The sequence below is a fragment of the Cottoperca gobio genome, chromosome 6, assembly GCF_900634415.1.
Source record: "Cottoperca gobio chromosome 6, fCotGob3.1, whole genome shotgun sequence".
Classification (NCBI taxonomy): domain Eukaryota; kingdom Metazoa; phylum Chordata; class Actinopteri; order Perciformes; family Bovichtidae; genus Cottoperca; species Cottoperca gobio.
The window spans coordinates 5,410,274-5,425,011 of NC_041360.1; the positions used below are offsets into that span (position 1 = coordinate 5,410,274).

Consider the following 14,738-nt stretch of genomic DNA (forward strand, 5'->3'; position numbering starts at 1 on the left):
TGCATCAGGGGTAACATATATAGAGAGAACAAGAGTGGTCTGAGGACTGACCCCTGGGGTACCCCATAGGTAATTTTCGCAGAGGATGACACTCAACAGTATCAAATGCAGCACTTCAGAACAACTTATTCTAGAAGTTTGGGAAATGGTCTGAAATTATGCAGGGAGTTAAGGTTAAAATATTTTTGAACAATTGCATTCTTAAAATAAGCAGGGACCAGTGAATAGTGACAGGTTAACTATGGAGAGAAAAAAGGGACTGATCATTCCATATACTTCCTTCAGTTTTCTCATAAGCAGGATGACAAGAGCGCAAGATTTTTTTGTTTTAGTTTTTTTTGGAAAATGAGCAAAGAATTCTGTAAGAAATTTTACCAACTAAAAATGCATCTCTGTTACCTCATCCAAGACTCGTGACACCCGATCCTGACAGTAAGATGGATTAAAGCATACCCACAACTCTGCCTGGCTCCCGTTACCTAAAACCATAGACTGGAAAAGACACACAGTAGTTAAATTATTTAACAGTATATAAAGGTATTGAAGAAATCATGCTGACATTCCAATACTTAGGATCACAGACTGTAGTTAACACTAATCAACATATAAGAGATTCTTCAATTTAGTTTTAATTTTTTGAAAATCTGGTCTCGCATGCTTGATGGCAAATCCTTACATTACTTTCATCTGATGACTCCCAATGCGTAAGTTCACAACCCATTTAAAAACCTACTTAAATCAACTCTCAGAATGTAATTTAAGGCTGTGCTAAAAAGAAAACTTGGGTATTATGGGAATATAAGAATTTAAGTTTTATCATGGTAAAAAAAAGGTTTTTCTAATAAGTTAGTAGTGTGAGTCATCTAAAAACTTTCAAAAACAAGCAAATGACAGTCATGAGTCTCAATTGCAAGGTAAGGAACATTTACAGTAAGAGAGAGTATCTGACTCAACACATTAACTGTGATCAATAAATTAAGAGAGGTTGCTACTAATGTGTACACACACGTCCACTACAGACAAAATGGACGGTAACGTAGAATTCTCCTGAGCTATCAGTACCTAAAACATGAACTGCTCAAAAGGTACCCTTATTTTTGGAAATAATGAGTAATATTATTGTTGACTTTCTTGTTGCCACCTCAACACCATTTAGTTTCTGACTATTTTAAAGCTGGAGTGCGTAATGTTTGTCTCCCCCCTCTGGCAATGAGTAATTACATAAACACTGTCAACGCATATATAAAATATATGCCTGCATCGCCAACGCCCCCAGGAGTGTACGTCCTTGCCATCAATCGTTTTCTATTTTTAACTTGACAGCCTTTCTGGCCTGTTGACGTGAAACGCATCACCGGAACGCTAGCGCAGGAAAGTCGACACAAACAGCAGACATCCCAACTCTGGTATGATGCAAAATATACAAAACTTTCCATGGCAGCGATAGGATTAATCAGGATTGTGTGAACTTGTTTGGCAAGGGCGTGAATGTAACGGAAGTTCATGTATATGTAAAAGTCCTGCACTCCAGCTTTAAACACAAATAGTCTATCAGTCATCAGCATTTATTTAGACTGATGTCCACTTTCTCTGGATATCACTTCACACACTCAGTAGCACTGATCACACTGCACTCACCACAGGGCTGAGGTCAATCCTGGATTGGACAGTAACAGGCACTCAAAGCTAATCAAATTACTGCTATGCAATAAACAACATTCATGTTGTCCATGTGCTAAATTAGCAATGATTGTCTCAATGATGCCTCAAAATCCTCCTTATCATTTGCAATGTAGGAAAGCATCTGAGTACGTTTACTCATGAAATTAGTTGCACTTAGAAAGAATTGTTACTTTACTTGAATATTATTTTTAATGTGTGAAACTTTATACTTGTGCTTACGCCGTATGAGCGCAGTGCAGAGGTATGGGCATTAAGGCTCAAGTAGACATTACTCCAATATATCTTTACATAGAAAATAGTTGTTTGGAACTATACTAATGATCTGAATTTTAAATTGAGAACCTTGAACATGGGACGAGCTACAACATCAATAATTTAACACTGTAGAAGCTCTTTTTGTCTTTTTTAACAAATCAATCTGTGGTCCAAATAACAAAGGTAGGCCCAGTACCACGGATCCAACAACACATAGGAAATATCCCTCTCAAATTGATTTATGGGTCTTTTAATATACAAAACTCATCAAAGACTTTAATATAGGGCCTGTGACCCCTGGGGGGTCCTCAGAATTGCTGCAAGGGGCCTGCACATTTTTTTTTGCTTGATAATGTTTTGAAAGTAAATGTAAATATGTCTGAATATACACATGACAGTGACATGAATTCAACATATTATTAGCAAAGATAAATTGATCTAATCGTTAAAAAAAAACATGAGCCAATTAATTTACCCAGCATTGATGGTCGTCTGACTGTTATCCATGAATCCTCGTTAGCTAGCTAACCTATGCTAAAGCACTGTGCGGCACCTATCCATAATGACCAACTAGTTAGCTACAGCTACGTATTATTATTTGAATAGCTTAGTATTGTCCATCCATCCATCCATCGTCCACCGCTTATCCGGGGTCGGGTAGCTCCAGCAGGAAACCCCATACTTCCCTTTTCAGGGCCACATCCGCCAGCCACTAGGGGATCCCGAGGCGTTCCCAGGCCAATGTGGAGATATAATCTCTCCACCAAGACCTGGGTCTTCCCCAGGGTCTCCTCCCAGCTGGATGTGCCTGGAACACCTCCCTAGGGAGGCGCCCAGGTGGCATCCTTACTAGATGCCCGAACCACCTCAACTGGCTCCTTTCAACGCAAAGGAGTAGCGGCTCTACTCCGAGTCTCTCACAGATGGCTGAGCTTCTCACCCTATCTCTAAGGGAGACGCCAGCCACCTGCCTGAGAAAACCCATTTTGGCCGCTTGTACCCGTGATCTCGTTCTTTCGGTCATGACCCAACCTTCATGACCATAGGTCCATAGGTTCCTGCTGAGAGCCATGACAGCAGATTTCGAGGAGCTGATCCTCATCCCAACCGCTTCACACTCGGCTGCGAACCGATCCAGTGATTGCTGAAGGTCACAGACCGACTGATGCCATCAGGACCACATCATCTGCAAAGAGCAGCGATGAGATCCTCAAGCCACCGAACTGGAATCCCTCTCCTCCACGACTACACCTCGATATTCTGTCCATGAAAATCACAAATAGGATTGGTGATAAAGCGCAGCCCTGGCGGAGGCCAACACCCACTGGAAACGAGTCCGACTTACTGTTGAGTACCCGGACACAACTCTCGCTTTGGGCGTACAGGGATTGGATGGCCCTCAAAAGTGACCCCCCCCCCCCAGCCATACTCCCGCAGCACCTCCCACAGTATTATCTGGGAGATCATACGCCTTCTCCCGATCCACAAACACATGTTGACCGGATGGGCGAACTCCCAGGCCCCCTCCAGGATCCTTGCGATTCCGTTGTTCCACAGCCAGAACGGAATCCACATTGTTCCTCTAAAATTAGAGATCATCGGCTGATAGTCGAACCCTCCTTTCCAACACATTGGAGTAGACTTTACCAGGGAGGCTGAGAAGTGTGATACCCCTGTAGTTGGCACACACTCTCTGGTTCCCCTTTTTGAACAGGAGATCCACCACCCCGGTCTGCCACCCCCTAGGCACTGTCCCAGACTTCCACGCAATGTTGACGACATGTTGGCATGTCATTGTATGGATGGACAATAAAAAGGTATTTTTATACATAGCACTTGAGACACAGTTTAATATGCAACTTAATGTTATACACATGTTCTAGGGGGTCCCTGTTCCGTCTCTCTTTCAGCTAAGGGGTCCTTGGTCTGTAAAACGTTAAGGATCCCTGATCCCTGGGTAAAGTTAATCTAAGTTAAAAAAAAGGAAAGATTTCCAGCAAATCCTTATAATATCCTCAGTTAGTCACTTTCACAAACAACACTGTATTGGTAGTCAGAATCCTGTGTGCCACAAAATCAGTAGGTTTCTTCCTCCTTGAACTTTAAAAAAAATAAAAAGGACAAATGAAAATGAAAATGAAGAGTTAACTAAAAAGGAGAGATGTGTACCTTGGTGGTAGCTGGGCTATGGGCTCCCGAGGCCTCACACAAAGAGAACGGCTCTGGAAGAGAAAGTTCCATGGAAAGAGGTACAGATGACACATTCTCCAAGATGAGCTTCTCATATAGGGGCCTTAGACTCTTTCCTGGGACCTGTAAGACAAATACATACATAGTTCATTCATCTATATAATGACATGTTTGGGGACAGGAATCTTAAATGAAAGGCTCCCCATTTATTTTCTTTGTTTACATGCCGTTATCTTATAAAATTGATCAGCTTTCACTTAACTCTGCAGAGTTTCTAAAATTGTCAGCTATTCCTTCTAAATTATTAATATTTCCCAAAAGGCATCTGACTTATGACATGCCTACATAACAATTACATAATATTGTATGAACAAGTTTCTCTAAGATACATTACACAACTAAATTATAATATAATAATATAGTTTTGAATAAATAATATCCTGTTGAGGTGATCTTTTGACCAACCTTCACTATGTAGAATTTCAGCTGCTTGGAGGAAATACTGAGCATAGCAGCCACAAAGCAGCATGTGACATCTACAGACATGATAATCTTCCTACAGCCCTGGCGACCAACAACGGCATTGCAGACCAGACGCTCCCGTACAACCTGGGGAATAAAAGAACATATAACTGTGAACAAACTACAAAATGCATCTAATCTAATGGACACACACTGGCTGTTCTTATACAATTAAGAGCTTGAGTTTATTCACTTTTTGGCCTGCAAGCAAACTGTCTCACCTTTGGAGAGTCTGAAGATCCCGACAGCACCATGTCAACAGAGCAGCCAGGGAAAAGCTCCGCACGAGAAGGCCTGAGGCTGAACACCGGCTTCTCTCTGCTAGAGGGGAGCAAAGATCCACGGCCCAGAATATCTTTCTTCCTGGGAGCAGAGATTGGGGGAAGGACTGTTCGGCAAGACAAGTTTACCTGCTTTTGGGTTTTTGCGTTAAGCAGGAAGCCATCAGTCCGCCAGTACATCCGTTGCACTTGCTGGCCATGGTTGGTCAGCTTGAAGTGGTACTGGCATGACCCATGGCTTATAGGACATACGGAGGACAGCAAAGAGGTGGGGCATACTGTCAGTATTACATTTTCAGTTTGAATTCGCCATATCATTATTATAAGTTAAAATTTGACTCATGAGTGTGACCTCTTTCATTCTACCTGAAGTGTGTGCCTAGGTCAAGGTCGGGTGCAAAAGGCTTGTCACTGACAATAGTGGTACCAGTGCCTGTAGCAGACAGAGAGACAGTGTGTGTTTGACTGTCCCGGATGGATACTTCCAGGCTGGCCTTGAAGTCAAGGGTGTCCTTCAGGTGTGCCACTACTCTAAGCTCGAGCTGGCTCTCTGGTGGCACTTCCCCCTCACTGGGCTCAACTCGCCCAAAGGACCCTCCACGCCTCTGAGGAAACAGAAACACAATCACAGTTCCTCCACAGTCTGAATCCGACTTACTGAAGTGTTTGCTGTGATAGGATGTCTGCTCTCTGCATCTGTAGTGTCATAGTTTCAGTTATAGCGATAGCTTACATGGCTACGGAAGCCCTGAGAGGCAAGTGAGAAAAAGAAATCTGGTGATCCATTTTATAAGTCTGATCTAATACTTTTCTCTCCTGTGTTTATCACTTAAGAACAGCTGAAAAAAAGGTTTTGCCAGGATAATCTTTAAAGGTCCTTCATTTTTTTGTAATCTGTGAAAACAGGTTAAAAAAAGGTTTTGGCAGGTGAATTTTTTGTTGTTGTTGTAATACTCATTTCGGACAGAAGAGGTTGAAGTGCACCAATACCCTATTATTATGCTTCTCACTTTAAGTAATGGAGTATTCCCTTCCCTTTCGTTTTTTACTCAGAGACTTTTCCCTTTGTTTGCCATGATATACAATACAAAATTATTGCTGATTGGAGTAAAGTAATTTCATTTAAATTAATCATTCTTTCTCTTGATACATACAGAAAATGCTAACAAACAATATATGTCCTATTTAGAACATGGGCTAGAGGTGCACTTCAGCCTCATGCAGCCAAAATAGTACTATTTATAAACACTTATTATTATTATTATTATTATTAATAATAATAATAATAATAATAATAATAATAATAATAATAATAACAAAAACTTTACAAAACTTTTTTCCCACTTGTTTTCACAGATGGAATTAAAGTAACTTAGAAAAATCATCTTGGTTAACCCTTTTTTCACTTCTTAAGTCATAAACACAAAAAATATAGTTTTTTAGATCAGACTTAGAAAATGGATCTCCAGAAAAAAAAAAATATTCTCACTTGCCTCTCAGGGCTTCCATACATGACTGAAACGTGATGCATGAAGATATCTCCCTTATGGGGGCACATTCCTCTTTAATTGTGCTGCACATGCCATTGAGGCCTATGATGGACCTGGAACGATAGATGTGTATATCATATAGGTGCATAATCACATTTCAGGACAAACTCAATATTCATTCTATTTCCCAGCTCTGTGCATTGTTCGATTGGCTTTGTTTGTACTAAGTCCAATGGATTGGGAAAACAGCTGTAAATCTAATGTTCATCTCCAGTCCTTCAACAAATCTCCTCATTGTGCTCACTGTACTGTACATATATCTGACCAAGCAGTAGTATCACAATCAATGTTCTATACGGCAACTCTGTTGATGAATGACTTTTAATTGAGATTTTGAGCTTCCTAAAGATAGTCAAGCTCTGGCACTTTCAATGCCAATATGACAACACGGTAAATTGTACTTCAATGGAGAATAACATATTTACTAAAATACTGCAAATGTTGCCTTTCTGAAGCAGAAACTGTACCAAAAATAATATTGGACAAATGAAATATGAAGATTTAGTTTGACGTCTGTGTTGAAATCAACTTTCCTGGAGAAAAAGAGGCCTTTGAGGAAAGATGCCTCACACAAGCAGGCACCATTTGACCAGCGAGGGACTTTAGGAGCCATAGATCACTTTCTCAGCGTTTGTATAATCGGGTAAAGGAGCTGGTGAAAGTGGGCTTGGTGCGGGTCGATACAAGGGCGATCACAGTAAAGGGGTGGGTAGAGTCAGAAGAGGAGAAAGAGCAGGGGGTTGACTCCCCAGAGAGAGCAGCAAGATGACTGGAATCTCAATTATCACATCAAACCTGCTGCATCCCACATCTTGATTAGCATTGATTGCTTTTGAATACAGCACAAGTCAGAAGGGCTTAGAATCCAAATCAGTGCTGTTTGTTGTATAGTTATCAAGAGCACATGAACCTGCATAAACCTTGCATTGGTGCTGAAGCGACTCCTGCAACCAATTCTCCTGTCAAACATTATACTGCACAATAAAGTCAATATATTGTGACGTGAATCTCTTGAGGTTCATGTTTCTGATTGCCAAAAAAGAATATAATAACATCTAAATTTGGCAACCAATCCCCTTTTTAACATCAAGGTAACAACAAGATATGTATTGTCCACATCATGTATATATGTACTGTCATGCAGTTTCTATTTCTAGCTGTGTATCTCTGTTCATGTTCTGACAAGAGAAAAGTAGAAAATAGACTTCAGAAGAAAAACCATTAGCACGTGAGGTAAAGGGTTTGCTATGCTATGCTATGCTATGCTTGGACACATTACACAATCTAGATATCTTTGACCTGCACTGTATAAAAAAATCAATAAAAGGTTGGATTAGGGATGGAGCCGTGGTTAATTTCTCACAGATGGTCACTTAGATGACAGGCAAGTGTGGATATCCTTCTGCAAGTATCACTGCAATCTACAGTCATCAGGTCTATTTGCGTGGCTTTCTGCCAGCCTATTGAGCGAGATATAATGTAATTAAAGGAGAATCTGCATCGATTGACGCTTGAGAGTGCAGGGGGAAACTCCTTCCCTCAACACTGCCTCAAAGGAGAGGTCAGGGTCACAGCACTGCAGGAAGTATTGAGTCATAGCTCCAGTCACAAGTTTGTTCCCTGTGGATTACCAGTGATAAGGCGATGCAATGTGAGGGAAGGGCTTTCAGAAGGCAAGTGAAACACTGAATATTATGAACTGTAGATCTCAGGTCTTGCTAAAGTTTAATTTAAACTGAGTAAGCACCATACATAAAAACAAATGGAACATTATTATTCAATCTTGAGAGTCTTTATGATATCTAGATAAGGGAAGATTTGTAAATGTGCTCGCTGATGCTGAAAACTTATTCGGAAAAAACAAGTAGCCACTGAAGTTGAAGAGTAAGAGAGGAAGTATCATTTGAATAGTAATAGATGAAAGTTGGAATGTCAGTTCAAGTGTAGACGTTGTATTGTATTGTAGATTAAATGTCTAATTTGTGCATTAAATGCTACAAACACCAGAAACAGCAAGTTGAACATCGTTCAGCTTCCCAAATGAAGTGCACCTATTTCATTCACGCCATCCTGAATTGACAAAATGTCACCGTCTGACTGGCTCTGAGGAAAATCACTTTTTCTCCTGTGCCAGGACTATAATTGAACTGGCTACTAATTATTTCAAGAGCTAGCACTGCATTGAACCTATTAACTCATTAATTATATATCAAATTAGACTGAAAATTAATTAGTCACAAATTAGACCAGGGGAAGACGGACAGAAGGTTGCACTAGCAAGTGAATGGTTAGATGACACATTAAATCCACTACTAAAACCATTGCATTACTGTATGCTCCTAGACCATGGGTGTCAAACATGTGGCCCGGGGGCCAAAACTGGCCCACCAGAGGGTCCAATCCGGCCCGCGGGATGACTTTGCAAAGTGTAAAGATTAGTTGTTTTGATCATAAAGTAAAGTACTGTTCCAGATACCTGTGACAAAATGTTTTATGCCTTTGTAGATAAACTGTGATCTGTAAGTTGTAATGCACATGTTTAAATGATAAACTGAGGCATAATATTACTGAAATTGCACCTTCTTTTCTTAAGAATTTTCAGGTTGTTCATAATGTTTAGTAAAAAGATAGTTAATTAAATTTAAACATTTTCAGAATGTACTTGTACTTTCTTGCACTAAGACAAAGGGAAACATTTGGAGTTGTCATTATTTATATGTTATTATGCTATGATTGTACTGGTCCGGCCCACTTGAGATTAAAATGTGCTGCATGTGGCCCCTGAACTAAAATGAGATTGTTAAAACCTGTCCTAGACTGTAACATCCTAACACTAGATCCTAAAGTTACTTTGATTATCTCAATTTTAATGTACATACGTCAAAAGCATTTTTTTGTTGATCTATTTTTAGCTTGTGCATGCCGGCCTAATAGCGCTAATGTGTGTCTCTGTTGGTGTGTTTGTACCATGCGAGCAGTAAAGTAGGCTGGAATAGGTGAGTGGTTTGACAGGTGCAGGGCTCTACTGATGTCCGTCAGAACTGGGATTTTGCCAAAGTCCAGCTGTGGGTTCTGAACATGAACTATTGGTCCCTGCCCAATACACGACACAACCACATCCTGGAACAGAACAGGACAAAACAGAAGTGGGTTAGAGAACAGAATTCACTTAGTTATTTTGGAAGACACCCTTAAGGGGACATTTTTATTTAGGGTCCTTATGACAGCTAGTAGTAGCTTGGAAAATAGCGACAGGGTCATTGAATTTGATGAGTTTACTGTTTATCAGACCACAAATGAGACAAGAATTAGTTAGCTAGAGCACCCCGCAGTTCCTTAGCCTCACTCCTCGACTCGTAGGAGACTACTTTACCGGGAGGAGAGCAGGCGGCAGCTCGGAGACGGATCTTCAGTTAGCGGCTGTAGCAACTCCAATTCAGCCAGCGCAAACCCCTGCTGATAACCAGTAAATCATCAAACTCAGGGCCCCATGTCACTATTTTCCAAGCTGCTGTCATAGGACCATAAATTATAAAGTTTTGCGATAGCCGGAATTTGTTTACGGGGGAATGTAAATGTTTTTTCATCCCATGTCCTCTCAGGGGCTACGTAGTATGCCATATATATGCCTGTATTCAGACAAAGAACTCACAATAACACCCACATGCATAGAGTATTCAACCAGTAACAGCACAGATATTCACACTCAGAAGCACACACACACATATACAGCCTTCCACTGACCAGGGGTGGCTGGACGCTACCAAACACAATAATGCGTAGATTGCGCTGCTGCTTTCCAACAGCCTTAGCCAGCAGAAACACAGTCAGCTCTTCTGAACTATGAGGAAGAATCAGTCCTCTGGGTGTGGAACTGCCAAAAAGCAGCGACGGACTCTTCTCATATTCCTGAAAAGGTGACATAGACAAAAAATATATTTTTTAATGCAAGCATACAGACTCAACATCTATTGTAAGATTCAAATCAAAAAGATATATGGTATTGGAAGTCATTTATTTCCCTTCCTTGACAAAAAGTGATTTCAATGTTGGCCATTTGTACCAGTACTTGTACCAGCTATTAAGTTTGACTCTAAATAAAATCTCTATTTTGTCTTAAAAATGGTTAGAAAGTCTTATAACATTCAATGATAATGGCATTTAATTGCATTTAGTAAAACAATAATTCAACATTTTGGGAAATACATTAATTTGCTTTCTTGTGGAGAGTTAGATAAGAAGATTGATTCCACTCTCTTGTCTAGTGGTAATAATCGTTTTAATCTTTTCATCTAACAAATTAGTGTATTACTTTAGGTAACATTTTGCTGTATTGAGCTGGAAATTAGCCATTGTCTTAAATATGCATGTGTTGGCATTGACAAGTTTTGTTGTAGTTCATTTTGCCTGTACCCTGCCACATTTGATATAAACACATAAATAACTGCAACAATCTACTTAACCTGGTCAAGCACGCCGTAGCAGGCAGGCAGAGTGCTTGTGTTGGTCAGCCGCACTTGCTGTTCATTGGGGTGATCGAGGAAACACCTTTGAAAGTCCAACACTGGAGTCTCTACCACTATATCAGGAACACAACACCTACAAACAAAGAGAAAAAGAGAGAGGAGAATTGAAGAAAAGATCTGAGGCCAATTTATGAATCACAACAGTAATTGCATTACATCATGCCAAAACTGCCGTCTATTAATCAGAACTGATTCATAAATTTACAATGATGGTGATTGCCGTGAGGAAGTCAGATTACCATTGCCGTATTCTGAGTGATGGTGCAGGTGACATTCAAATGTATTATTATGCAAATGAGTATCTGAATATTTAACACATACTCCACTGATTTGTCGACACCTGTTTGGAAATTCAATGGACCACATTCACAGCTTGTCAAAGCGCCAGCCACAACCAGAAGCACAGCAGAGGTTACTGGCAGAAAAAAAGGCACTTTACTTTAAGAGAGAGGGTGGTAGGAGAGTTTGTAAAAAGCAAGATGAACCTCTGCTGTGTTATGGCATCTTGTGACACAGTTGAGATGATATTCCATCTAACTAGGAGAAAGGGATGGTGATTCCTTTTTATTTATTACTTTTTTTTAAGAGGTATCTTTTCAAATCAGATACAATCAAACAGTGTTATGGCAGAAGAGAAATAAATACAGGACAACTAACCCAATAAGCTGTTTATGGTCTTAATGTGCAAAGTCAAACTTAACAATAAGTATTTTGCTGCAATTTGCAAGACACCACAAAACTGATATTGTGACATTTACACACATACATGTGTGAATGTTCACATCTGTGAATGTGTCTGACCTGGCATTGATAGGCAGAGTCATGATCTCTTTCCCGACATCCTCAACATCTACCACCAGCGACAGCTTGTATCTCTTGACTGTGTTGGAGCACAACGTCACCTGTTCATATATAATACACACATATAGTATGAGACCACACAATGTTTCAAATATACAGTGAGCATTACTCACATCAACACCTGTGGACACAATTTTGGTATGTATGTTTTAGTTTGTTGCCATAGAATTTTTTGAATAAACTTGTTTCCTATCAATTCCTCTCAAGGAAGTACGTTTATTTCATTCAGAAGAATTTGAAAATCCAAATTTCACCTGTAAAACACATTGTTTACACTTATTGTTGAGAAACACATCACCCACCAGCACCTCATTAATTAACATGTTATATCTCATTTATTTAATCCATGCAAAATCAAAACAAAAAAACAAAAAAATGTGGCTTCATGGAGAGTTATGTAAATTACATTCTCTTGGCTGGGAGCAGAGACTTCCTGGAGTCTCCTTTGGCTGCCTGGTTGGCTACCTCACTCAGACAAGCATATTTTTGCAAAAACATACTTGCGAGTACAGTACAATTTTAAAATGAATTAATTGAAATGGGGTCCCCTTCCATTTGTTAATTTACTGTACCTTAATAGTGACATTTGAATAGCTACGCACAGAGCCCACAGCAGGTGTGACTGTGAACTCCCTAGGCTGTGCATGAAGGTCTCTATCAGCACTGCATTTCCAATTGTTCCTAGACACCTCGGACACCTGTTTGACACTAGTAACACTGGGAGACCCCAACCCGTCTCCCAGGACACGCAGGGCAAAGGTCATAGGCACGAAGGAGGTGTTGAAGAGTGTACAAGTCAATGTTAGTGGGAAACCTGCACAGAGAAATAGATGACAAAGATGAAACAACAGGCAACATAAAGAAGTGGAGGATATTTCTTTTCGGAATGTTGTTATTTTCTGGAGTATAATATATCTTATGAAGCACCTTCAAAATTAATAAAACTAAGGACAATGTAACTCACCAAAGCCTACATCTCCAAAATTGAGCTCTGAAACATTCATTCGGAATGTGGGACCAATGACACAACCCCTGAAAAAAAGACAAAAACATGAGCCATGAGAAACCTTGGTCATTTTAATTAGTAACACTGCCGCCACTTTTAAGACAGGTTTTATATTTGCTTGGATAAATCTGAATGTTCCATTACTACGCTCGCTAACTTCACCTGAAAGTCACGGTAAGTGGTTGAGGCTGTCCTGTGACAGTCAGCAGCAAGCCCTCAGAGAAAGTTCCCAAGATGCAACTGTGAAAGGTGACTTCCACAATCTGGCAGGCCCCAGAGGGAACAACACCTTCCTCAGGACTGAAGGAGAAACAGCGGCCGAAAGTGGTGTCGGGGCTTGACAGCCTGAAAGGGGCATCAATCAGTCCTTCGTTGTACACCTGCACCTGGACAAAAAAGAAAGATCCTCTGATTCAACACTCAAGTCATGTTGTGCTTGTATGAACTTCACAAGTAATATGCATCTGCTACATTTATGTTTTGTGTTGTATCTAGTATCTAGAAAAGTGATATAGTTCTCTGGGAGCATAATTATATTTTGTAGAAAACATTTGATTACAGCACTAAAACAAGAGATTGTATGAGTTGTTTTTATGCTGGAAACTTTAACCGTTTAGTTAGTTTAGTTAGTTAGCTGACAGTTTAGTCTCATTTATAAGAACAGGCACCCAATGATGATGATGTAAACATCAAATGTGACTTGAGTACATTGTTCATACTTACAACAAGATATAAGCTAATATTAATATGACATTTATGCAAAAATATTGGCAAAGACTTATAATAAAATGTTTGTCAAGTTGTATAGAATATGGTAATTAATTTTTGTTAAGCCCCTTGGCTGAATGGATAAGGCACAAGATGTTTATATATTATATTGTTCATAGCTAAGCTATATTTTCAAGCAGAACAAAAAATGATATGAACACCTTACAATGTAACAACGTAGAATAATTCCATAAACGTCTTTTTTGCATCGCTATTGCATTGCATCGTGTTATATTTTAAAGGCATTCACTTGCTGTATATTTGACATGGCTTGGCCTCTTAGCAATTTTCTTTTTTGTGATTTAATTAATGTCTGTGATATTAGTTTGAGTTTAACAGCCTAAACTAGATGAACTGACTTACTTTAAAGGGTAGAGAGGCTATGCCACACACAAGCTGTTACACAGTTTTAGTAATAATAATAATTTTCTGTAGGGACACAACCATTGACTTTGGCTTAATCTTTCTTACTTTATAACAGTCTTTGTCACCAATGAATACGTCTTTCATGTCCATCAATTGATACTTGAATTGGAGATTAGGTCCCATGCCCTCAGCCTTTATTGTGAGAGGCAACCGAGCTTCACGACCTATGTGCAGACACAGACAGGGAAAGATTCACAACAAAGAACCTAAAAAACATACTACATGGTCAGGGGAACAGAAACAAGGAGATTTAAGGAGCTTTAAACAACACACACATATAAATAAAGAGGCAACTTTACGATTGTCTCTCAAACAGTATTGAACATATCAAACACTTTTTGTATGCAGATGAATTGAAAAGGTTGCTCTTATGTTTCCCGTTATAAGAGCTGAATCAAAAGTTAGTCCCAATACAAAATGTCTAAATGCTTAATTAATAAACATTCACTTTGCTGCAACTTCTTTCTACATCTCTCTCTGTAAACTTATCAAAGGACTAAAGAATTAAATCCTGCAGTTTTGCTGAATAAGATTCTGAAGCTTCTTGCAAAATGAAGAATCAGGGTACGGTCGTCTCCAGTCAGGCTGTCATTGACCTAGCCTGGTCAGGTCGTCACCTGCCTCAGAAAACATGGAAATTAATGTAAATCTGGCCTCCGGCTCAGAAGAC

At 39.7% G+C, this 14,738-nt stretch overlaps 1 protein-coding gene across 1 annotated transcript in view; it reads right to left on the reverse strand.

The window, feature by feature from the left end:
• The window catches only part of hydin (HYDIN axonemal central pair apparatus protein), a 102,169-nt gene that overhangs the window by 62,657 nt on the left and 24,774 nt on the right, over positions 1-14,738 (reverse strand). The window contains exons 10-22 of the mRNA XM_029433246.1: positions 14,114-14,232; positions 13,037-13,260; positions 12,833-12,900; positions 12,441-12,682; positions 11,809-11,909; positions 10,945-11,080; positions 10,226-10,390; positions 9,449-9,601; positions 5,298-5,536; positions 4,872-5,169; positions 4,594-4,737; positions 4,108-4,251; positions 400-492 (exon numbers count right to left, since the gene is read on the reverse strand). Of these exons, the coding sequence (XP_029289106.1) occupies positions 400-492; positions 4,108-4,251; positions 4,594-4,737; positions 4,872-5,169; positions 5,298-5,536; positions 9,449-9,601; positions 10,226-10,390; positions 10,945-11,080; positions 11,809-11,909; positions 12,441-12,682; positions 12,833-12,900; positions 13,037-13,260; positions 14,114-14,232 (2,126 nt within the window). The remainder of the gene's footprint in view (positions 1-399; positions 493-4,107; positions 4,252-4,593; positions 4,738-4,871; positions 5,170-5,297; positions 5,537-9,448; positions 9,602-10,225; positions 10,391-10,944; positions 11,081-11,808; positions 11,910-12,440; positions 12,683-12,832; positions 12,901-13,036; positions 13,261-14,113; positions 14,233-14,738) is intronic.